Genomic DNA, 26,115 nt, shown 5'->3' on the forward strand with positions numbered 1-26,115 from the left:
TAACTGCTCGGATTGACCCCAAGCAGGTAGAAAAATCTTATACTCGCCCGGATCCGGTTACGGATCCCCTTTTTAAGCCGGATATCTGCAACTGGATGCTTTTCTTTTAAGCATAAGCGACTCCTTATTGTGTCCATTGGATTGAGGCACCATTCCCTATGCTTGATCCCAATACGGACTAAGAAATTAATTTACCCAATGCAAAAAAATTTATGAGATCGATGCTCTCTCTCTCCCTCTCTCTCCCGAAACCCTAGCATCCCTAAACGAAATCTATCGCCGCCAGTGACTAGCAGGGACTGTGGCTCGATTCTTCCTCAAATGTTCCACATAATCGCTGCCCTCACTCAGAGGCTTCGCTCTCTCACCATTGTCTCTGCCAAAGGCTATAAAATAAGATCCACAAGGTTTCCCTCTCTCTTTTCCTCTCTCGATTTAGTTCGTTCCTGTTTGGTTATTGAGAAAACTTGGGACAAATGGGTTTCAAATTTGATTTCTTACTCTCTCACAGTGCAGCTTCTCCCAGATCTGGGTTTACAATTTTGTTTGAGTTCATATCTATGTGAGCATCTTTTTCTTTTTAGATGTAGATATGGATAAATTATATCTAGGTTTACATTTTTGTCTGAGTCCATATCCATGTGAGCATCTACCGCTTTTTAAATGTAGATGTGGATAGATCATGACTCAAACTATGAACTACATTTTTTCACACCATTATTTCTCTTTTTGTTTCCCTGAGATGAGCTTTAGAGAAGACAATGGTGGTGTATGAAAGATGAAGAGAAAGATTGTGTTATGCATCTTCCATGGCTTGCCATTGTGTTTATTATGCTTTCTCACTCTCTCCTTTTTTCTCTAATATACATGCATATCAGTCAGGATATGATTTTTTTACTAATTTCTTGATTTCCAGTTCTTTGTTTCCCATAGCTCACAATAAAGAGGATAGGGGACTCGACTTCAAATGTTCTTCCATGGTTCTTTGTTGTTGCTTTAAATTTTTCACTATTTGTTCCTTGTAAGCAACAATATAAAGTATGTAATGTATTGTGTATGTTGATGTCTATTATTATTTATTTTCTTTTATAAAAAATTGAATAGGCAATAAAAAAGTTTTAAAAAATGCCTAAAAAATATTCATTATATAAAAAAAAATGCCAATAAAAAACAAAAACAAAAAAACATGGAATAAATTCCAGATATCCAGTCCAAATTTGGATGAAAAAGCCTTTTAAAAAATGTTAAAAAGTTTTTTTTTAAAGAAAAGTATTTTTAAAGTCGTAAAAGCATATTTAAAAAAAAAAAACAAAAACCCAAAAAAAATGAAGAATAAAATCTGGATATCCCGGGTTCAAATTTGGATATCTGCCCGGGTTTCAATCCGGTTTATCCGAGTGGATATCTGCCCGCTTTTAAAAAGTCGGATCTGGATGCACAACCCTATCATCATTAGTTGATGAAATATTATTTAATAAAAGATCATCTAATAGTAATAAATGTGTCACATCTTACATAATAAGATGAGAATGGGATAGTAGTGTGGTGTATAAAATTTTCCTTATTATAAATACGACCCGCCCACTTGTCCCCATCGCATGTATATATTAATTTGGAAGATAAAAGTAATCGATTGAATTTTTAATTTTTAATTTTTTTACTTAATGATTAAAAATTTGAATATTAGTGAATTGATATTTTTTAAAATATTTAAAATTGTATAAAAAATGATTAAAATAAAAAAGGAAAATAATAAAAAATTGAATTTGCACTGATCGTTCCACTTCCTTCGGTTCGGTAGCACTGTACTATTAATTTATCCTCTCCTATAAAAAAGGAAAATCATACTTCACTCTCTAACCGAAATAAAAGATCCCTCGCTTATAAATTCTTAATTAATTTGGTGCTCTCTGATCTCCCTCAAAGCAAGATCATCATAGCGAAAACCATATCTCCCATCTTTCCACCTGATCTCTGAAACTTCCCATTCTTTTTCTTCGAATTCGTTCCTTTTTTTCTTTTTCCTTTTTCGCTTTTTGCGCTGTTTTGTGATATCTTTTCTTTGGAGGTCATCTATGGGTAACAAAGTTGACTACGACGACGATCTTGAAATGACCAAGATGTTTCTTGAAGAACTGAACTTGCTTATAATGATCAAGAGCAAGAAAAGCGACGGAGCAGTGATCGAAGACGCATCCCTGAAGGACAGTACTCTAGATATTCTGAAAGGCCGGGTTGATGATGACGGGAAGACAGAGGAATCCGACGACTCGTTCAAACAAAAGATGAACGTAAATTCAAGAAAGAAGGGTTTGATGGAGTGGGTCAAAGACTGTAAAGAATTTGACGAAGGAAAAACGATCTTGATTGGGATGATGGTTCAAGCAGTTCAAGTTGGGATTCAGCTCTCAAACCTGATCGTGGATTTCGTTTTCATGATGTCATGGCAAGAAGATCTTGCAGCAAAGATCGGAGAGTTCAAGTCTGAAGCATCCAATTGGGTTATTGAAAATGGGAATAATTCCATTGTGATTGACAGAATCGTTACTCTCCTGGCAATGGCAGACAACGAAATGAGCCAGTTGAAAAAATCCAAGCGGGAGGTCATGATCAAGAACAAAGGATGGACGGCCACTGCTTTGGACCAAGGAAGCCGAGTTGGGGAACTCCTTAATCTATTCGTGGAGCAAGTTGGAAAGACACTCCTTGATCAACTGATCGAGATATCTCTGCGTCTAGAAGCCATTATGATCGTGGGAGAGTCGTCAGTGCTACCGCTAGAATATGATCTCAACAAATGCGAAGAGGATGTGGAGACGATAAGAGAGGATATCAGCGCATTGAAGATAACATTTCCACTCAAACTTGGGATCAAGGATTCGAAGATGGTTACAACTCGGGACACTGTGGCTTCGAACATATACGAGCTGTGGAATGGGCTCCTCACTGACTCGTCAGATGAAGATCAGATCAGAGATCAGCAACCGCATGAAGTTGAAGATGATCAATATGATGATCACCCGATTGTGTAGCTGCATGTTTTATGTTCATGTGTTTTTACATGACACGTTCGGTAGCTAGCTGCATGCATGTAGATGCTGGGAAAAAGTTGATTCTAAACTGCATCATCCCTAAAGTACTCAACGTTATCATGATTTTGTTTTCTATAAGAAAAATTTTATTATGAAACGCCTAATAAAATGTTTGTACTAGATAATTTAATTTAAAAGATAAATTTCAAATTTCAAATTTTAAATTTAATAAATTAAATCTTAATTCTGTTTGATACTCGTTTGAAATTCTATTTTTCTTCCTTTATTTATCTTGATTGATAAATCATGTTATTTTTTATCTTAATTTTTTAATTTAGTATCACTTGTTGATACTTATATTTCTATTTCAAATGAATGCTCTTTTAAACTGTTAATATATGAAATCATTAAAAAAATATCACTTTAATAATTGTGATTGGAGTTAACACAAAAGTATTAATAATCAAGTCTCGCGTTTTTTAATTAAAAAAAAAAAGTGTGCACATATGAAATTCACATAAAAAAAATATATTACTTTTTATTAATAGGTCTCTTTTTTTTTTTCTTGAAAGAGTGCGAAACTTGTATACCAGAAAATGTATTTAGCATATTGGTTGATAAATATAGTTCATGTGATGTGCGATATTTATTTACATATATCATAGGACTGAGTCGTGGAACTGATCATAAATCAATAAATTTACAGTGATTTGAAATTGAAATTCCATCAAGGAACTGATTGTTAGGAGTGGATTAAATCAATAGATCCATGTAATTAGGAGAACGAGAAGCTTGCAGAAATTTAATTTCGATAACTGGCGCGAAATTTTAACGTCGTATTCGGTCAATGAACTTGATATATGGGTCGCTAAACTTGCAAACCGATGGCATGTTTGGTTTCTTTTCTCTCTTTTTTAGAAAAATTATCATCAGTTTGAATTCAAATTTGATCTCAACTCACCTCATTTAATTATTATAATTTTTTTAAATTTTTACATAAAATATAATAAATAATTCAATTATTTTAAATTTTAAAATAATAATATTAAAAAATAATATTTTCATAATATTTTATTTAATTTTTAATTTTTATCTCAATTTACTATCCAAATTTTACCGAATTAATAAAAAGGTTTTAGACTTATGATTTGTTGGATTTTGTGAGAGAAAAATATGAATAATCTTTTAAATATGTTCTGTATTTGAAAAATATTTTCTGCGAGTAATATTTGTTTTGACTTTTATAAAAGTTTTAACTTTTATGTTTGGATAATGATTAAGTAATTATTAGAAAGTTTAAATAGTATTAATTTGTTTTAGGTAATTTAAAGATGTTAACTAGTTTGATTTTGAAATTTTTTTAAGAATTTTTTTAAACTTACCGGTCTAAACAAGACCAATATTTTAAAGAATAACGTTAAATATAGTTTCATGGTGTGTAAATTTTGTGTACTCTATTTAAAAAAATAGAGTCTACTATTAGAAAAATAATTTTTTTATATATATCTCATATTTAACTATTTTTTTCAAAAAAATTATACGAGATTTACACATTCTAAAATTATAAATATCATTTTTTCTACTAGGATCATCCCGCCCCCCGCTTGTCCTTCTTCTTACTAAGCATGATAGCGGGTACGGGCCCCTGCCCACACCTAGAGAGTATGGAACTAAAACTCTGATTTTTTTTTTTTTAAAAGAAACATGATGAGATTTCTCTAAAAACTTTTTTTTCATCTCTCTCTTTCTGCAAATGGCAAAGCCGATAATTGACAAATGGAGACATAACCTCCTTGGACCAGCAAAGAATATCACTTTCTTCCCAGGTTCGTCCCAGGAACAAGTAACAGCACAAACTTTTACAACCGCAGTGCACCCTTCGTAGACAGAGTACTGCAGTTGGGGCAAGAGAATAACCAAAACCTTCACGCCATGCATCAGCAACTACTGGTCTTTCCTACCTTTCACTTTTGTGGGTCCTGAAAATTCCCCCCAGTTCTATCTTCTTCCAACAGCTTTTCTTCCTAAACACCATTTTGATCAAAGATGGCTGGTGAGCAACAAATGAAACCCGTCGCCGAGCTCCTTCTGATCGTCAATTTCTGTATAATGTACGTCGTATTTCTGGGAATTGGTGGTCGGGCTGTGAATAGAGCAATATTCGATCATGGCTTCATCATTGGTATTTCTCTTTCCTATCTCTTCTCTCATTTCTTTGTCATGATTTGTGTTAATATGTTTGCAACTTGCATTTGCTTATGATGCTTTTTGTGTGAACTCTAGGACCCAGATTTGATCTTCCTGCGCATTTTTCGCCGATATACTTTCCAATTGGAAATGCTGCCATTCTTTGTCACGTTTTCTTCGATAGCCGGAGTTGTTGGTGCTGCATCAGGAATATAACCATGTCCGTTCTTGGACTGCTGAAAGCTATTGTTGCTTGGGGTAAGTTATTACCACAAACTACCATTTTTTCCCTCTGTATCTCCAAATGGCAATGAAAAAGGGATCAGAAATATGTGGTTTTTGGTCCTAGTCTGTAAAACAATGTGTGCAGGTTTGCGTGCAAAGAGACTGAGCTCCACATCAGAAATGTTCGTCTGGTTAGACCAAAACTCAGATTTCCTTTTTTTCTTTTCCTGAAATAGAAATGTGTGCGCGCGCGCATCTAATCACTGCACTTGTAATATCCATTTTATGAAATCTTCCTTTGATATGTTCTTGCAAAGAACGATGGAATCATTCCTAATCATCCTGTCAGCGACACAGCTTCCATACATTGCAACAGCCATTCATGGCGCTGCATCAAGATAAACTTGAACGTGGAGACATGGTTTTGGTACATGATACTAAGATATGGTTTGGAAAGAGCAGAGCATTCTATATTTCTGTATGCGATTATAGAGATGTTCCCTCTGGTTTATCAAATTGAAGAGCCTATTGTACGTAAGTTAGTTCAACTATTACCTGCTTGGATTAGATGTATTACCTCACAACGCATTGTAGGAATTAAGCACAGAGAATTGACTTTTGACCAAGCCATTGTCATCTCAATCACAAGCATCACAAAAAACTAATTATTATTATTTCTTAACATCTGCAACCATGCTTCAACAAGTCTGAAACAGAAAAATGGAGTTCTAATTAATTGTTCGTGCTCCGTCGTGATCGGTTGCAATTGTGCTCAAATGAAAGAACAAGGGCATATATCATCAAACTGATTTTATCTGTGATAAATAAATCCCCAGCTCATTCAGATACATACCAAAACCAACCACATCAGACATTGTTTGATGGCTCTCTTTAAGTTTCAACATTTCAAAAGAGGAAATCCATTCCTAAAAACACTCCCAATCAATTAAAGAAAGCCAGCCACCATGCAATAAAAAGACCCATATGCTGTAAAAGCAAAATATAAATTTGTTGAAGAAGAGTAGACACCATCTATAAAATAACACCATGACAGCAATCAAAGGAATATTGATATCACCTAAGAACTTGCAAAAGCCAGATCACATCACCACCCTACCCAATGATGCAAAAGAAACTGTTTTTAAGACTTAAGTACAACACACCATCTAGAAAAAGCACTAGACTACAAGATTAACAAGGCGTGTACCGAAAGCTACTGACACCAAGCCGCCTACAAGTATTCATTCACCACAAACCCTAAGACTGTTTATCTGATCAGACCTCTTGGCCGGTTATTTATTGGGAAAAACCAAGAACAGTTTTCTAGCTGGACAAATCAAAATTTCCTCTAGACCAAATCCTTCTGAACTTTCACAAGCTTTCACCATTCCACTGAAACCCATCCATGCTCTGTTTCTGCATCAAAAGGAAACCATGGCAATCGTCAAATATTGTTACTTTCTTAAAAGTCCAAGGCAAGATATAAATTCATCAAACACTTAAAAATTAGAAAAAAAAATTATACAATTATCAAACCATACTTGGCTTTAAATTACAGGAATGTGACAAGAAGAGCGACAAAAGAATGGTTCAAATAACAAGAACTGTGACAAGTGCTACAGGCAATTGTAACCCAATCGAGCACAAAAAAAAAAAAAACCAGTTTCAAAGTTTCAGATCACTCTACGCACCACTTAGAGCAGCCAATCAGCAAGGCAAAAAAAATCTAAAAGCAATCCACTTCAAATTTTGGAAATCAAGTTTACTGAATCTAGTGTCGATTTTTTTTTTTTTTTTATAAGTAATAAGAAATTTTATTGACCAGTAAATAGGCAATAGCCCAAGTACACAGGAAATATACAACAGAAAACACCTAAATACAAACTAGGAACTAAAATGGGCTAAAAGCTAGTGTCGAAAAAACCAGAAGATCCTTATGGGTAAAAACACAGCATGGTACAGGATAGAAGAGGCTCAAGACATAACACGACTTAAATAAAAAAGTTAGAAAACAGCAAGAATGCGATCTGGGACTCATTGTCAGTATCACACAGCTAAATGTCGTTAAAGGCAAAAGCTGCATGATGCAGAATAGAAAAAGGCTCAAAAAAAGTTTAGAAAAGAGTCAGAATGTGATGTGGGGCTCACTGGGACCTTTTCTGGGGTGGAGGAGGTGTAGAAGCACCAAATAAAAGACTTGGGAACAGAAATTCTCTAAGATATTTTTTTTTTATAAGTAGCAATTCTCTAAGATATTCAGCAATGATTATTCTAAAACCAATCAAAGCCTCCATCTCAGACATGCATCACTTTTGCAATATGTTCCAGAGTTGTTAAGGCATTCACCTCACCAATCTTGCCAGAAAACCTAACTTATTATGATAACTCAACAGCTACTGAGAAGCTTGTGGAAGGTAACAACTTTATTGAACGCAACTCAAAAGTCTCTCTAGTCAATAGCAGTGGAAAACTTCAAGGAGAATATCAGATTTTAAGTAGGACTAAAAGAAACAAGAACATGGGACTGATGATCTACATATCAGGCCTTGACATGGCATAACAAATTTGAATGAAAAATGAAAATCACTTTTCCTCTCCCTAGGAAGGAAATTTTCACTCCTCTCCAAGTGCCTCAGTAGTTTTAAAATGCTTCCATGAATTCCCTGGTCCACTCAAAGCAAGCTTATATCATTTCAATAGAAACTAGAGAATTTATACAAAATATCGATTAAGTTCATCTGTTATAACTTATAAGAATAATCTCAAAAGCACCGTTATACCTTATATGGAGAAAGGAACAAAATTCCACAATCAAATCTTAAGCAATTGGGCGATATTACAAGGGCAAAGTCTCAAGCACCTCACCATCAGCAATAAAATTTTAAAATCTAATATATATTATAGTATTAAGAGACAAACCAGAAAGTTACTCTGTGTGTGTGTGTGTGTGTGTGTGTGTGTGGGAGAGGGAGAGAGGGAGAGGGGGGGTGGATTGAAAACGGACCGGGGGGTCGGGGGGTAGATCCTACGGGTTTGAAGGCCTCAAGTGTGCCGGCACAGGGAATCTCGACACCATCACAAATAGGGTCGTCGGACGCCGGCATCATTGTTCACGCCTGTATCACTCAAGACATCGGCAACTTGCCGTCTGATTGCCCTCAGTCACTAGTTGTAAATGGGGTTGGTACATTTTTCCAAAGTTCACTTTCGGTTGTAGATGGGGTCCTTCCAGGGTTTTGAGTACTTTGGAAGAAGCAAATGAGTCTCTTTCAGAAGATGAAAATGGGATAATAGAAGGTAGTGCTTCCCCTACCTGTTCTATGCCTCTTGGGGGAGCAGTAGGGTCTGACAAAGTGGCACAGAAAGGATCGTCGAGGGGTGGAGCACCTACAAGCAATGTCCTCGTCGATGGAACAATGACACCTATGCTAAAGGTGAAGGAAACCTTAATGGTGACAGCAACAATATAGTTGTTGAGTAGGTTCATGATTTGAATGCAGCAACAATTGTGGGGCTTTCATTCGGAGGATGTGAAGACCAAGTTAAAGCACTACTCACTGCGATTGAGGTGGGCCACTCACTTGAAACCAAATCAAGTTTTAAGAAAAGTAGAGTTAAAGCGTCTTTATTGGGCAATCAACTACGACGCTAAGAGAGGTAGCTTAAGTCAAGAGAAGGCTAAAGGGATGGCATTACGAAGACGTCCTCGTAGAGGGAGTTTAAGGTGGAGTATTAGTCTTATGGGAAACAAGGGGTTGGGGTTGGAGAGGTGTGTTCTATTCCAATTCGGGCTTGGTGTATTCCATTGTATTCGGGCTTAGGGTCATTAGGAACTCTCTAGTATGGGTTAGGTGTTTTCTTGTATACGTCCAGTATATTTGGTTACTCCTATTGATATATATATATATAATATTTTTACTTATAAAAATAAAATAAAATCATTATATTACCCTTAAAACAACTTTATAATGTGGCTGCCCTTCAAGCCTTTTAATCCGATTTTCATTCAGTTTTCACACAATACAGATGGTAGAAGATACCAGTTACTGATTTTGCATGTAACACAATTAGTGTAATATATATCCCTTTGCAAGAACATGGCAACAAAGGTATCTCATGCCCATCAATCTTCATATTTCACAATTTTCCAACATGTTGTTCCTTATTTCCTCCAATCACATTTTCACTAATACATAGTAAAACCCTTTGGTCCTAGAGAACTTGGCCAAAATTCTAACATGGCACATAACTCCATTTGTATCTCATATGTCACAAAAATGAAATTTATATCATTAAGCAATATATGTGCCAGGCGCTCTTTATCCAATTCTTAGAGACCAATGCATGGCAGCATATTGTTTTCTTCCATACACACATACTAAATAGAAAAACTATATTTGCTTGCCGTAAGACCACTCTCCACTATTTTTTATTTTTGCAATCATTATGTTTGCCATAAGGTCAACCATATAACCCCTTGGGGTTGACTCATGTGGTAAAGGCCTTGGTCTTGGTGCTATGCTCCCTCCAAGGTCTAAGATTTGAATCCTCTTAGGTGCAAACAATCTCTAGGGACCATCGGAATGAAGGATTTTTCCCTTGAATTACCAGAGGTGCACTGGTAGGAAACTCCTTGCTGAGGGCCTGTGCACCTTCTAGGATTACTCGGGATGCTGTTCTCGGACACCCGATGCCAATAAAAAAAAAAACCAACCATATTTTCAAGGTATACGTGTAAGACACTAGCGAAAGAGATTTTTACAAATATATACCATATATCCGAATGGTCTGGCTTGATCAATCCATAACATATGCCTCCGAAATATCACAGAAGAAGTAATGACATCCTAGTGACTAAAACCTTTTTTTTTTTTTTTTGGGGGGGGGGGGGGGGGAGGAGAAAAAAAGTGCACAACAAAATAGGATATGAGCAAATCTCGATACCTCAACACAATTCTTAGGAATAAAGGGTAAGACGAGCTATATAAACTGGATTAAATAAATTTTTTTTTTTTTTTATCGGTAAACAAAATTTTATTGATCAAACCTGAATTTATCTCCCGGTGCCTGTTAGAACCTCAAACAATCCACAGCAACTCAGCCAGGAGGTTCTTTTCACCATACGTGGGGCTGGTGCTACCAGAGGCTACATATCAGCAAAACATAAACACATTTATCTTCTATGCATTATACCATAAATACATAATCAAAATTGCGATCAAGAAAAGTATAGGGGCAATACCTGGCTTTCAGAATATTCAGGAATCTCAGAATCTTTGACATGTGCTGCACTATCACTAGTTGCAGCAACAGGAACACTAGATGATGACAATATTTTACCCTCATATCCATTTGACACTGATTCCACCACGGTCAACGATGCCTGAACATTATCATTAGATAAAGAAAATATGCTCTCCTCATTATTATTCATTGTCAAATCCATCACAGCTACTGGAGCCTGACTTGATTTAGGCAACAACTTTTCATCACTTTCATTTGATCTTGATTCAAACACATCAGCAACCACTGGATTCATAACTGGAGCACTTTCAGTCATGCGAATTGTCTCCAGGGACACAGATACTGCTGGATTAGGAGATTCGACAAGAGGGTTTTCTTTTGGTCCTGATTCAACCACATCAGCATCCACGATATTCTCAACTGGAGCACTTTCAGTCAAGTGAATTGTCTCATGGGACACAGACACTGCCGGATTAGGAGATTCGACAAGAGGGTTTTCTTTTGGTCCCGATTCAACCACATCAGCAATCACTGGATTCTCAACTGGAGCACTTTCAGTCATGTGAATGGTCTCCAGGGACACAGATACTGCTGGATTAGGAGATTCGACAAGAGGGTTTTCTTTTGGTCCCGATTCAACCACATCAGCATCCACGATATTCTCAACTGGAGCACTTTCAGTCAAGTGAATTGTCTCATGGGACACAGACACTGCCGGATTAGGAGATTCGACAAGAGGGTTTTCTTTTGGTCCCGATTCAACCACATCAGCAATCGCTGGATTCTCAACTGGAGCACTTTCAGTCGTGTGAATGGTCTCCAGGGACACAGATACTGCTGGATTAGGAAATTCAACAACAGGATTTTCTTTTGGTCCTGATTCAACAACATCAGCAACAACTTGATTCTGAATTGAAGCACTTTCAGTCATGTAAATTGTCTCCTGGGACACAGAAACCACCAGATTAGGAGATTCAACATGAGGGTTTTCTTTTGGTCCTGATTCAACAACATCAGCAATCACTGGATTCTCAACTGGAGCACTTTCAGTCCTGTGAATTGTCTCCTGGGAAACAGATGCCACTGTCTTTACAGATTCAATAAAAGGGGCAGTTTCGGCAATTAAATTAACAGTCTCCCCAACTGATGGATTTTCATTAACCCACATCACTTCTGCAGGCAAAGAGTCCACAGGCTTAACCAAGTCATCATACGAACTTGCTTCCAAAACTGAATTGTAGGCCTCCTTTGGTTTACCATTAGTGACTCGTGCCTCATCATCTGAACTACTACTGCTAGAGCTCTGATCATTGCCATCATGTGATTTCTTGGCCAACTCAACGTGCTCAATGCTACCATTTTTGCTCTCAAAGTTCTCCTCCGATTTCAATTCCCTTTCAATTTCAATAACACCATCATCCTCTAAGCCTATTTTCTGTGCACCCTCTACATTAATAGGGAATCCCTCCATAGACTTGTCCTCGGCAACAAATGACTGAATGGATGAAGGGTCTCTCTCCTCCAAGTCCTCGCTTCCCTCGTTAAATGGATTTTGGTCACTATCCTGGTCCCGAGATGCAGGGCTATTATCACTTTCCTTCCCATCTTGGGACCAATCGTCATTTCCTAACATAGTTAGATTCAGTCAAAAAAATTTCAATCAAAATCAATCATCATGAGTCACAAACAAATAATTTTTAAGCCAATTGGACCATAAAATCCACTTAAAAGCAAAAATTAACTTATGGTTGAGTAACAGAAGGTAAGTTGATTAAATCAGAATAAGTAACAAAAAAATTGCAAGTAAAACTGGTGTTTAGCAAACTTGTATTTGGCACGTTCAACCCTTTCTTTTAAAGAAAAAGGAGAGAGAATAAAGCATGATTCAGGAACAGATAAATAATATGATCCAATCATAAGAATCACAATCAGATTGGTCTGGTGGGGTTGAAAGCAAGCAAACCAACAAAACCCATTAATTAAATCGACAAAAAGATTTTAATACACCGATTGAGAAAATAAGATAAGCGTATAGTTGAATGACAGACAAGCAAGTGTGGATTGGTTTGATAGAGTTGAAACCAAGCAAAACAGAAATAATTAACCAAGACCATTAAACCAAACTGGAATAAAATAACAGATCAGAAGCAAAGTTTAAAAAGTTGGGTGCATGATTGAGAAGGGAAAGTGCGGAGCAGCCTGGCCGAGCTGTATTAAAAAAAAATAAGTAGGGCAAAAGTTAGTACCTCGAGTGTTGTTGGTTGAGAGCTTGATGGTGTGGGTTTCGCTGCCTTTCTTTTTCTTTGCAGCCCTTCTCTTCTTACCACCTGAAGGCATGATTGTGGGGGCTCTCGTGGGTGATTGCTACAAGAGGATTCTCGCAGATCGTGGTTGTCCCTGTTATCAGGTCCCTGAGTCCCCCCTCTCTCCGTCTCTCTCTCTTTTATCTCTACTTCTTCCTAGCTTTCTACTGTAATAATGCTGTATCTACGTTTCAAAAATGGAAAATATAACTGGTAAGGACTGAAACGGATGAGGATCTATTGGGAATTCCGAAGCAATTTGCTGAAACGTCGGGGAATTCAGATTCTGTCTCTTTCTCTCCCTCTTCGTCCTTCACTCACTATGTGGAGAATAATTTGCCGCGCCGTCTGGTCTATAAATGTCGGGAATGCATTTTTAGGAGGGAGGGGGGGCTGAGGACAGTCAGGTCCTATTTTGTGGTTTATTTCTCGTGTCATTTTTTGAAAGGTAGAAGTTGGACTTTTGGAAATTTTCATACACATTTAATTCGGACGAAAATGATGGGGAAGGGAGGGATTGGGTGGGAAAATTTTTGAGTGGTGTGGAATTTGCCAAAATTTTCTTTATAATTCATTGATTTTGTGTTCGTGGAAATGGAAATGATAATGATATCTGTCTACTCATATTTATGTTGGATTAGTGGGTCCATTTCACATTGATTTTTTTATCATCTTCGCATTCAAAAGTTAAAGTTGTATCTCATCCATGTCGGCCTTGTTAATCACACTATTTATATCATAATTAGGCCGACATAATATATATAGAAAAATATTAAATATATTTAAAAAAATTTATAAAAAATTTACTTCTTTATATATCAGTTGTTAATATATTAAAAATCATAAAATGAATTTTTAAAAAAACTAATAAAATAAGTCTGATAAGTAAATTTAAAAGTAAAATTATAAGTACATATAATGCTATATAAGAATAATGATACATGTATGACTATTTTTATAATATTTTAAATTGAATGTATTTATATAAAATGATTTTATTTTAATAAGTTATTTTATAAAAATATCTATCGTTTAAAATATATTTAGATAAAAAATTATGAAAATGATCGTATGTGTATCGTTTTTCTTTTTATATATATGTATATAATTTGGGAATCAAAATTACATAACCCCATTCATTGTTTTTCAAAATAAAATTAAGTTTGCTCAAATAGATACTTTCTTATTTAATCTTCTCTTTTTTTTTTTGATAAATTGATTGGGTTTATTAAAATTGTGTATCATATCATAAATACTTGTTAATATTAAGCACCTATAAGTTTTATCGCTTGGTATTTATATTGAATCATATGTAATATTTTTTTATTGATTGTATTTTAATTAAAGGTAGTTTTCTTTTTATTTTTTTTATCAAAAATGAATACAGGAGAGAAATTTTGTAACTTTTTTGTTTTTATGCTTATAAATGTAGGTCGTAAATCAAAAAAGGTTAAAAAAGAAAAAGAAGAAAGAGGACAAACTTGTGTCGCCATCTGTTTGCTTTGTGCAAAAAAAAAAAAAAAGGTATGAACACATCAAAAATAAGTCGTGGTATGGTTATGCAGATAAAATATCAAATGAGATGAGATGTTTTATTGAAAATTGAATAAAAATATTATTATAATATTATTTTTTAATATTATTTTTATTTTAAAATTTTAAAAAATTAAATTTTTTATTATATTTTATGTGAAAATTTTAAAAAAATTATAACAATTATATAAAATAAGATAGTTTAATTTTATATAATCAAAATAGCTCTAAATTAATAGGCAATTTTATTGAATTGGTGAGAAAGGTTTTAGTTATGGTAAATAATATTTGTAATTTGAATATGCATAAATCTCGCGTATTTATTTAAAATAAATAAATAAATTTCAGAATTTCAGAAAAAAATATTTCTTTAACAATAAATCATTTTTATTAAAAAAAAAGTAAAATTTATATTTCCTATAAATATCATTTCTCTATCAAATATAAACTTTATATTTTTCATTTATAAGGACCGAAGATCGTTAATTAGGCACAGGTCCTCCGTGCTTTATTTCCCTCCATATCTACCCAAAAGAAGTGGGTCCTCACACGGATAAGGGAAAGTTCTCCATCCCAATGACTTCCCTCCCAAGCTTTCCCTCCTATTTTCCACCCAACCAAACACTGTTGGTTTCAATCAAGACAAAATAGGTATTAGTACTTTATTATATATATATATATATATATATTACTAATCAGCCTATACCTACCCAAGTGATCCATTCAAATCATAATTGGTTTGCTCTCTGTCATTTCCCAATTTGAAATTCGAAATTGATTTTAAGTAATTTATTTAAATTTGTACATACCCAAATGGTTATTAATATTTTCTATTTTGTCCTGAATCCACCGAAGACCTTGTCAGAAAAGTCTTGTTTTGATTACATTCACGCCCACTTTGCATGTGAACATTTATGGAAGCAGATCTGAACATTCTTAACCGAGTTTAATAGGTGTCTAATAAATGCACAAAAGCATAGTTACGGATCTAAGGAAAATATTGTTAAATGGAAGTTATTTCTCGACATTTTAATTATTGGTAAGTTGAAAATTATAAAATTTTAAATTTAAAAATTTAAATTTAAAAAAAAAACTAACAAAATTAATCTTATAAGTAAAAAAATTCTACTACATATAATTACTTTTATATATTTTTTACACATTCTACTGATTTGATTAGCAATAACAATTATTTTATATTAAAAAAATGATACAATCAATCACATTAGTAGAGTGTGTAAAGAGTACATAAAAGTGACTTCACAGAAAAATTTTATAAGTAAAATTATAAGTACGAATAGTACTACTCAGGAATCTACATATTATACTTCTAATGGCAAAATTAAATGCATACCAAGTAATAAGTAGCATGCGATTCAACTGACAAAATGTTGATTTTGATCAACACTTAAAAATAATGGTCGCTCATATAGTAATTTTTACCTAATTCTTAGCGAGTTGAAGTATTATTATAGGCACGTCTATATATAGAAGTCGTCTTTAATTGTCATCTCTTTCCATTTTTTACTCAAGAAACAAACGAAAAAATTGGATTTGGACAAACAGAACTATTATATACAAGTGAAATTTATGCATGTATGTGCACACCTCTGACGTGACTAATCACGTCATCGTCTATATTTAAAAAAAAAATCAAAAAGGCTTGAAAAGGTAAGGAAAGAGACCTCTGTCGGCAACTTTTCAGCAAGAAATTTCAGTTCAAAATCGATCTCGTGCGTTCTACTCCTTGATGTCGAACCAGGTAAGATCCAACATCAAAGCTTTTGATTTTTTTCATCTGATTTTGTTCATCTGGTTAGTTTTATTTGAAAAACTCTACAAAAAAGTTTCTTACTGAGAGAGAGATGCGTTAGGAGGTTAGTTTTATGTGAAATGACAGGCACGTATGGCAAATGATATTGCAAATGCTTGGCGAAGTCTTATTCCTAAGCTTGAAACCTCTTCTTGATAAAAGAATTCCAAAAGTAGAGCATAGTCAATATCCAAGGTGATAATTGCTAGGAAACATACCAAGGTACTCATTCACTTGGGTTGTTTCTCACAGATGAGAGGGCCAGCTCTTATTGTGGAAAAACTTCACCTTTCGGTTGATTCCGCTCTTCTAGTGTTGCACGAGATTGTGCTAGTTCATTTTTGTTTTTTTCCCCCATTAAAAAGAAATGTATAAATTCAAATCTAAGTAGGAAAGCAGGTCAATCTTCTAAACGTCGATTACATGGAAAAACTTTCCATTTTTTGTGTTTCTTTCAAAAAAAAAAGTCTATGAAAAAGTCTTTGTAAGATTAATAAAATGCTCAGATTACAGTTCTGTAAACACAGAGAAGTCGGTTTGTGATTAATAATTGTTAGTTGCGAAACCTCTCTTTCCCCTCAACTTATTCGGCTTCATGCAATATACTATGAAAAATTATAGACGCAGGCACCAGGTCAGGCAATAATTCTAGACGTTGTAGTAGTTCTGTAGTTTTATGTGAATATTTTTGTAGTTTTTATGTGAGAGGAGCTGAGGATTTTAGACAGATTCTCCTCATTGAGAGGAAGATGGCATTTTCAGCACTAGGCAATAATTTAGTACTGAGAGTTTGTATTGATGAATCTATCAGATAGTTTTTAAAAAATAATTGAAATGACTGAATGATGAATTTCCAACAGAATATGAAGAAAACTCTCGATTATAAAGTCCATAAAAATTTGTTCTTTTCTTTGATTTTGGGTTTTGTGTTAAGGATATTAGCTTTGTTTTAAATATTTGAAAAAATGAGTTTTTGTTTTCAATTGGGTTTGAATATTAGAAGACTAGATCAAATTAGAGTAATAAAACACGAGACTGTTTATAAAGCCAAAATGGGGAAAGAGTCATAAACCGATTTAGAGTCATAAATCAACAACCAGCTTGCATTATCATTTTGGCTATCACTTTTCTAGATTTATACAAAATCTCAATATTCTATTTTGAATTGTCTAGATGGAGAAAGAGAAAGAAGACACTACTTGCATAACATCACCTGTTGCAAATCCATCAACCCAAGTATTATAATATTATTTTAACAGTTATCATGTGTTTATTTTATGTGTAGTCAATGCCAACTTGGATTGATTAATATTATTGTGTGTTATATTAAGACATATTGAGACCACATTATCCAAATTTTTCAAACTACATACATGGTTACTACGGTCCAATGCCTCATGCGTGGATACCATCTTTTGTGCCTCCTCCAAATGACAACTCATATCCATGGAACAATCAGGTGATGCGGATGGTAAAGTAGTGCATGAGAACCAATTTTATGAACTTGAATATTTGTTCTAATTATAACTTTTTTTTTAAAAAAAAATTGCAGCAATCGGTTAGTTCCACTGCTTTGAGTAGTTCCGCTACCTTAAGTAGTTCCACTACCTTGTATAGTTCCACCATACCAGTGATAAGACCTCCTCCAACTACCTACCAATTTCCATGGAGCAACCAGATGATGCTTTTGAGATGTGGTAACATTAACTAACATTTAATTATTTATGTGGGTATTGATAACATTTTTTGTATAATGCCAGCAACATCCATAGAACTATACTTCCGTTATCACGTAAAGTTTCGCTGCCCTGTATAGTTCCATCATACTAGTGATGGGACCTCCTCCAACTGCCTACTCATTTACATGAAGCAATCAGGTGATAATTTCAAGTTTTCATGTACTTAGTGTGATTTCGAGTTTTTAATCTTTTTTTTTTTTTTTTGTAAATTGAAGCAATATCCATGGATGCCTAGTTCCGCTACCAGTGCTACCATACCTAGTTCCACTGCCATGCCTAATTCCGCTACCAGTGCTAGCTCTAGTGTAGCTAGTAGCTCGTGCTCCGCTTTACCAGCATTTATTCTTCCTACAGATGCCAACTCATATCCATGTGATTGTGAGGTGATGGGTTTATTTTCCACCTGATTGTACTATGTATTCATCATTTTCCACAACAGATATTGATCTGTTATAATTGTTTTCTTTTAAATATTAGGAAAATAAGGCATAACAAAGTCACTCTATTGAGGCAATTAGTGACGCATCCCTAGATTCGATAGAAATTAAAGCACAATCTACTGTCTCTTTGAGTAATACTATTGATATCAATGAGGCTGATAGTTTCGGGACACTATCCACGGAGCCTAATTCAGGGTGTGATGTCACTGAGGAGCAAAAGGCAGGGATGTGCTTTGAATCAAAAAATGAGTTGGTTGCTTACTATAAATAGTACGGTAAACAATGTGGATTTGGGATAATGAAACAGATGAGTAAAAGGGAGAATGATTGGACTATCAAATATGTCACTCTTGGATGCGCTCGTGGTGGCAAGGCACGGAATCAGACATCAAATGTCTTTAAGCCTCGACCAACAAGTAAGACAGACTGCAATATAAAGATAAATGTGTTGTTGAAGAATGGGAAGTTGTGTGTCATATCGATATTTAACACACAATTATTACAGATCAAAATCGCGCAATGAAAAATGCTATCGCCATTGTGTTCCCTAACATGTGTCATAGATATTGCTTGTGGCACATACTACGCAAGATCCCTGAGAAGCTCGGTACCCATAGTTAATAGCAATGTGGTCTGAAAAGTAAGTTGTTATCTTGTATCTATGGCTCTCTTACTATCGAGGAGTTTGAGTTAGGTTGGAATGTCCTTATTACAACGTACAACTTGCAAGAAAATGTTTGATTGCAAAACTTATATGCAAAGCGAGAATTTTGGGTGCCGGTATATTTGAAGAATTTGTTTCGGGCTGGAATGAGTATAACTCAACATAATAAGAGCATGAACGCTTTTTTCAACTGTTATGTGCATGCTAAGACGAACCTAAAAGAGTTGTTGATCGGTTTGACAGTACATTGAAGAAAAAAATTGAAAATGAAAACCAAGCAAGCTTTCCTTCATTTAACTTCACAATTCCGCTCATATCACACTTGGTACTTGAGAAGAAGTTTCAAGAAGTGTACACGAATACCAAATTCAGGAAGTTTCAATCCGAGATAAAGAGAATGATTTATTGTCATTGTCATTTTCAAAAACATGATGGAGTAATCGCAATTTACCATATCGATGATGAAATTAAAGCTGAAGATTTAATCAAACATCCGTGATGGCCAACCAATAAAATGTACAACAACCAGTAGTAGAAGATAGTGTACAAATCCCAGTGTTAGAGACACAAGAAAGTGTATAATTACCTGATTTTCTTATTTAACATATCTGTATGTTGTTATGTGTGTCTTACTTTCTTTGTTATTACATGTATAAATGCTACTGGAAATGGATGGAACACAACCTTCGACGGCAAAAGGAACACAACTAGAAAGTAGTTTGAATGATGCTAGTGGAGTATGTTGTTACTTGATGATAGTTTGATGTTGTGTATTGGTGGTGATTTAAGAAGTTGTGTTAGTGGTGGTGATATGTTGTGTGTTGGTAGTAGTGAGACGTGTTTTGGTAGTGCTATTAAATGTTATGTGTTGGTGGTGTGGTGGTGAGATGTAATGTATTTGTAGTGTATTGGTGGTGATTTTAAGTTGTTGTGTATTAGTATTTTAAGTTATGTGTTGGTAATTTTAAGTGTGTGTTGGTTGAGATTATTTTACTAATTTACTCGTGAATGTGTTTTGTTATTACTATTTTGCAAACACGTAATTTAAGTTGTTTTCTCATATCAAGCACAAGAAAAGCCTACTTTAGATGTCATGGAGGCATAACACTGCTGATAGGAATATTTACTTGTATAAAGATTGTTGTTGTTTATGTATTAAAATGCCCGAAACTAGTAGTTTATGAGGAACTTCATGTATGGAACAAACATGTATTTGAACCGTCATTTTATATTCAAGTACAAATTTTATGTAAATTTGATAGAATTTGGTTAGTATAATTTAAATACAGATTCTATATATCCATAGCTGCAATAGATGCTTTGCATACTACTTGCCATGTCAAGGGAAAAAGTCACTTTGCATACCAATTATTTACTCATAAATCAACATATTCAATCCATGTAAACTGGATTTTTGACATGTTCATTTTAAAAATATTGCAACTATCATAAGCAGAAGTGGCACTTCAAAGCTAAATACATTCTCAAATATACAACAATTTTCAATGATGGATTCGAAGATCACTAAAGCTAAATAAAGTCTTAAGTACATGCCAAAATTCCCAATGATGGGTTTGAAGATCACTAAAGCTAAATAAAGTATTAAGTACATGTCTTAAGTGCATATGCGGTGTCTTACTCAAGTTACAAATGCTAAGACCCTAACATTAGTTATTCATCATTACAAAAGTCCCTAATGTATTTGATCATCAAATACAATGAAATACATATGATGAACAAGCAAGACACATGAAGTTGTGTGTGTGCATGTCCCATATCAATTAATTGCTTCTGAAGCAGGGCTTCATCGTTGTGGAGTGCGAGCTCCCTCTTCCCAATCTCTTCTTTTTTGCTTTAAACGCTTCCTCTTTTCTTAATAATTCTGCTTCTCTAATCACAAGGCTTTCTTTTTGTCATCTCGATTATCTACCCACTTGAAATATTTGCAATATGGTATTCCCTAATTATACACAAGTCAAAAAGTATGTTTCAAGTCAGAAATAATAAAATATTATATCTTGCGTAAGCACTATTAACTGTACGTACCACTTTATTGAACTGTGGACACCCAAAGAATGGTCATCCTAGATTTCTTTAAGTATTTGATATTCTAAGTACAACTTGTTTCCCACAAGTGCAAATTGGGTAATCCATCAAAGTATGATTAATAATTGATGATGAAGCAACCGATGATGATGACATTTTAAGTACTATTAATAGACGTGAGTATTGGCTTTAGCTTTTGTGACAACAACTACGAGGTTGTATGTATTGTTACAAGCATCTAGAACTACTGTTTTAGTTTTTGTACATAATCACAAGATTTATGATATATAGTCTCATATAAAAAGAAAAAAGAAAAAATCAATGGACATTTCAAATGATGATTCTGTTCTGCTTCAAGTTTGCTTCAATATATATATAGTACCATGCAAATGAAGATTTTGCTTCAAATACAGATTCTAGTTAACAACATTTTACTCCAGCATAGTGGCCTTTTTTCTGTTGTTCTTGTCAATTTCCACAATAAGAGCACTACATTTCTTACAAGTCTACATCAATATTAATGAAAAAAAAAAACATAAATTGAACATCAATATTAATGAAAAAAAACATAAACTGAACATCAATATTAATGAAAAAAAAACATAAACTGAACATCAATATTAATAAAAAAAAAAAACATAAACTGAACATCAAGACTAATAAATGACATTAAGGTATCTCTCTTGCAAGTCTAGGTTATACAAACAACCATTTTACCGAATCTCAGGGACGTGATTTTTAGTTCTCTTGATAAGAGGGAACTAAAATGCATTGCAAGAAAAATACTCCACTGAATCCAATTAATTGGGTCGTTTGATCACTGAGATTATCATCAATTCGAAGAATCTGACAACACAACATTTTTTTTCATCAACATTCTAAGACCCTGCTGCATCATCCCATTGTCCATCATCAGCATGCATATTATATTGCAACCTATATGGCGCAAAATGTTGACAATCCAGCAAAATGCAGAGGTTTGCTTACCAAAACACACCAATTGTCATTACCAGTAAGATTGAGTTTGTATGTAGAAATCATTTCTCATCGATGTGCCATATATTTAGTACTAATATGATATTATAATATCATCTTAGTGCCTATTGAAAAAACAGAAGATTGCAATGAAAAAAACCCAATTAATATATATTATTTGCATACATGTTCCACAAAAAAACTTAGGTAGTGAATATTGACCAAAACAGAAAACTCAATTTCACCTAAATTTCACTCAACACAACTTAAACATATGAGTAAGAGAAGAAGAGAAAATTATTCACAAAATTTACTCATCCAAAAAATTTGAACCACAATCGGGTTTATAACACTTAACCCAAAAAATTGAACTCATACAATTAGGCCCACGCCCTCGTTCGTCCCGCCTCCGCATGGAGGGACGGGCAACCCCGCTCCACCCATGCGGGGTGGGGCCCCCCGCCCCGCATCTAGGGCCCCTAACGGGGGCGGGTGGCGGGGAGGGCCCAACCCCGCCCCGCCCCCGCCTACATTTATATATATATTTTATATATAAATATATAAACATAAATATATATTTATATTTTACAAATTGTGTATATATAAATATATATTACAATTTGTTAGATTTATTGACAAAATATGCATTGACAAATTTAAAAACTATATAATTTAAAAGCTAATACACTACAATTTATACAAAATATACACTAGCAAATTTTAAAATTACATAATTTTTAAATTATAGTCATATTTACAAAATTTAAATTTATAATTTGGGTCTAAAAATGTATTTTTAATTATTTTTGTACTTAGAAATAATTTTTAAACCAAATAAAATGTAGTATTTTTTTTTTTAAGTTGATGGATGCGGGGCGGATCCCAATCTGCCCCGCACCCCGCCCCCACATCCCAAGGGCGGGGGACGAAGGTGAAAACCCCACCCCCCACGCCATGCGGAGTGGGGTGCGGGATGGCCCCGCCCCGTAGGAGGCGGGTAGCACCCCTACATACAATTGGGTTCACATAACACTCAACCTAAAAATTTTAACTTATACAATCGGGTTCACATAACACTCAACCCAAAGATTTTAACTTATACAATTGGGTTCACATAACAATCATCCACAAAAATTGAACTCATCCACAATATTAGGCTGAAAATCCACAAATTTACCAAAACAAACAAATAAAAATAATTTATAAAGCCAAAATGGACTTCGATTAGAGTCATTTCCTAGGGTTAGGATTAGCGTTCAGGTGAAGTCGAGTTGGTGGGAGAAAGAAAATGAAGTCATTACCTAGGGTTATGTCGGGCGCCGAGTTGGTAGAGAGAAATGGCTTCGGATGCTCGAGAAATGGGTTGGGAGGCTGTGGGGATGAAATCACAGAGAGAGACCTGGGAGAGCAGTCGAGCGGGTTGAGAGAAAGAAAGTGCAAAACACATTGTTTTGCAGCGTTAACCTCGAAGTCAAACTCTTCCTTCAGAAGTATCTAAATGCACCATTTTACTTACTTAAAAATGGTGCGTTTCACTCCACGTCAGATACCGTGCGCAGCCAAGCCCAAGCTGCGCCTATGTCTAGACTTTTTCTTGGACAAAATCTTTGAAAATTTTCACTAATCTATAGTTTGCGTGGGTCTCATGCGTGTCTAGCAAACGTGAAATTGAATGTATCGCAGGAGTTGAACGTGGATCGATGAGAAATCTATAAGAAGCTAGCTCAAGCTAATGTCAAGCTTGTTTAGAACTCAGTTTAGACAATTTTTGTACTTTTTCTTATTTGATCTCAAACCAGAATCTATCCAATAAACTATAACTCAATTGGACTACAACAATAATATTTTACATTGAAATTTCGATTATGAGCAATAAGAAAAATACATAAGACAAATGAGTATTTATGACAAGTTATTTGCGACCAAAATGACTATTTGTGATGATAATAGACTTATTTTAATAGGAAATAAACATTTTAATAGGAAATAACTAACAACAAATAAGTAATTTTTCTTCCCATATTACGTAGAGGGTTTTCTTGTTTCTCTATACCCAAACAGCCAGCGATCATAGTCTCGCTGCCCAGGGGGTTGGAGCTTTGGCTCCTCCTTCCCTCCGCTCAACCAGCCATTGTCTGCACTATCTATAGGTTTTTTTCTATTTCAAGTTTTCCGACGATCGCACCTAGATACTCCGAGCTGCTGCTTTTTAATCTTCCACGGCTGCCACGCGCCCCACTATCGGACTCCCTAGCAGTCGATTTGTCAGACAGTAGGAGAATATTGCGCATTTTTTCTCACGCGTGGCTTACAGTGCGCATGAGATCCATTCGCTGACATGCCAGGAGGAGTCCTCTGCTGCCACGCGTGGCACCACCGGGGTCAGCGACTTCGACTCTTTCAGATTCGAGTGTTCTTCTTTTCCCTAGGGTGGCGCATGATCTGCACGTGCCACCACAACATGTGGCTGTCTTATGCTGGTGTATCGGTTTATCTGCAGGCTGCTATTCCCCTATGTTATTGTTTTCCCTAACCATTGTTCAAGATAAAATGTCAGTGATAGTCTCCCTCAACGGGACCAGATCAGCAAAATGCAACACACTGCTTTCGACTGTGAAGCTTAGTTGAAGTTTTTTAGTCTGTTTATCAGACAATGTAACTGCTTTTATGCAGCATCCCCTTTGCGGGATATGGGTTAGAATCAATGTTTTGATTTGAGAACCTTTTTTTTATTTTTATTTGCTAGTGTTGCTTTTGCTTGTTTTGGGACGATTGTTGGAGACTCTACCACATGAAATCTTGTATCTTTGTAACCACTTAGTTTAATCTATGATTTTCTTGAGAATTTTTTTTTTCTTTTCATTGACAATTAAATCCTTCCACCCATCACCCTTTTATAGCAATTATCAAGGGTATCGTTTAAAATTCAATTCAAAACATAGATTTCAATAGAAAAATGATAATATGATATAATTGTAGTGATTACATCTTAATAAACGAGGAGTTGAGGAGGGATCTTTGTCCATCGTGCATGGCCACATGAAGATCACCCGTTCCACGCACATGGACGGGAGCTCTACCCCTATCATTGAGTTATAGAGTACTAAAGAGGGAGAAATCGTTCACTTTCATGGGGGTTGCCCTAATGTGTTGGGGATCTCTGCTCTTCGTAACCACACAAGGTTTACTTACAAGGCGTGAAAGTTTTCCCTGGAGTGTAACTAGTTCGATTTTATTCGGTTTTAGACAAGTTTTAGGATTGAATCGATATACACTGATTTTATAAATTTAAAAATCAATACAGACCGATTCATTACCTTCCTTGGAATTTTTGATTTTTCTCATTTTGGTCCGGTCTGATTTTTTCAGTTTACCATTTACACGTGTGGCACTACATAAGTTTAGTATTATAATTTTTTCAACACTAAATTTAATTGTTATAATTTAGAATTTATTATTAACAATTACTAATTCATCAGTGTCTAATTATACTACTATATTAGTGATAATATAATGTTTACATATACTAAATTATTAGTCTATTTATATTATTTTATAATAATTAACACATACTAGTATATTATTGAGTTTACTATAGTCTATATAAGTTCTATACTTTTATATGAGTATATATAATCTATATTTTTTATAAGATTAATAGACATGAATAATTAGATTAAAATTTCATATTATATTAATTAGCAATTTAGCATATAATATAATATAAAATTAAAAAAATATATACATATAAATACCGGTCCGATTCAAATCTGTTTTCAATATATGAAGACTGTTACTGAACTGGTTTAGGACCGGTTTCGATTCTTAAGAACCGATATCAAACAAAACCCACCGGTTCAAACCAGTTATGAACCAATGGGTTCGATTAAATTGGTTTTCAATTTTTTCTTACA

General features: G+C 34.7%; 1 protein-coding gene across 1 annotated transcript; it reads right to left on the reverse strand.

Moving 5' to 3' along the window:
* Positions 1 to 6,434: 6,434 nt before the first annotated feature.
* LOC121264703 lies at positions 6,435 to 13,408 on the reverse strand. Its single transcript, XM_041167993.1, has 4 exons — positions 12,935 to 13,408; positions 10,687 to 12,314; positions 10,492 to 10,590; positions 6,435 to 6,860 (listed from the first exon to the last, which is right to left on the reverse strand). Exons 1-3 carry the CDS (start codon positions 13,023 to 13,025, stop codon positions 10,498 to 10,500), a joined length of 1,812 nt encoding a protein of 603 aa, XP_041023927.1. The 5' UTR covers positions 13,026 to 13,408; the 3' UTR covers positions 6,435 to 6,860; positions 10,492 to 10,497.
* Between the last annotated feature and the right edge of the window lie 12,707 nt (positions 13,409 to 26,115).

This window comes from Juglans microcarpa x Juglans regia, chromosome 5D, assembly GCF_004785595.1.
Source record: "Juglans microcarpa x Juglans regia isolate MS1-56 chromosome 5D, Jm3101_v1.0, whole genome shotgun sequence".
Classification (NCBI taxonomy): Eukaryota; Viridiplantae; Streptophyta; class Magnoliopsida; order Fagales; family Juglandaceae; genus Juglans; species Juglans microcarpa x Juglans regia.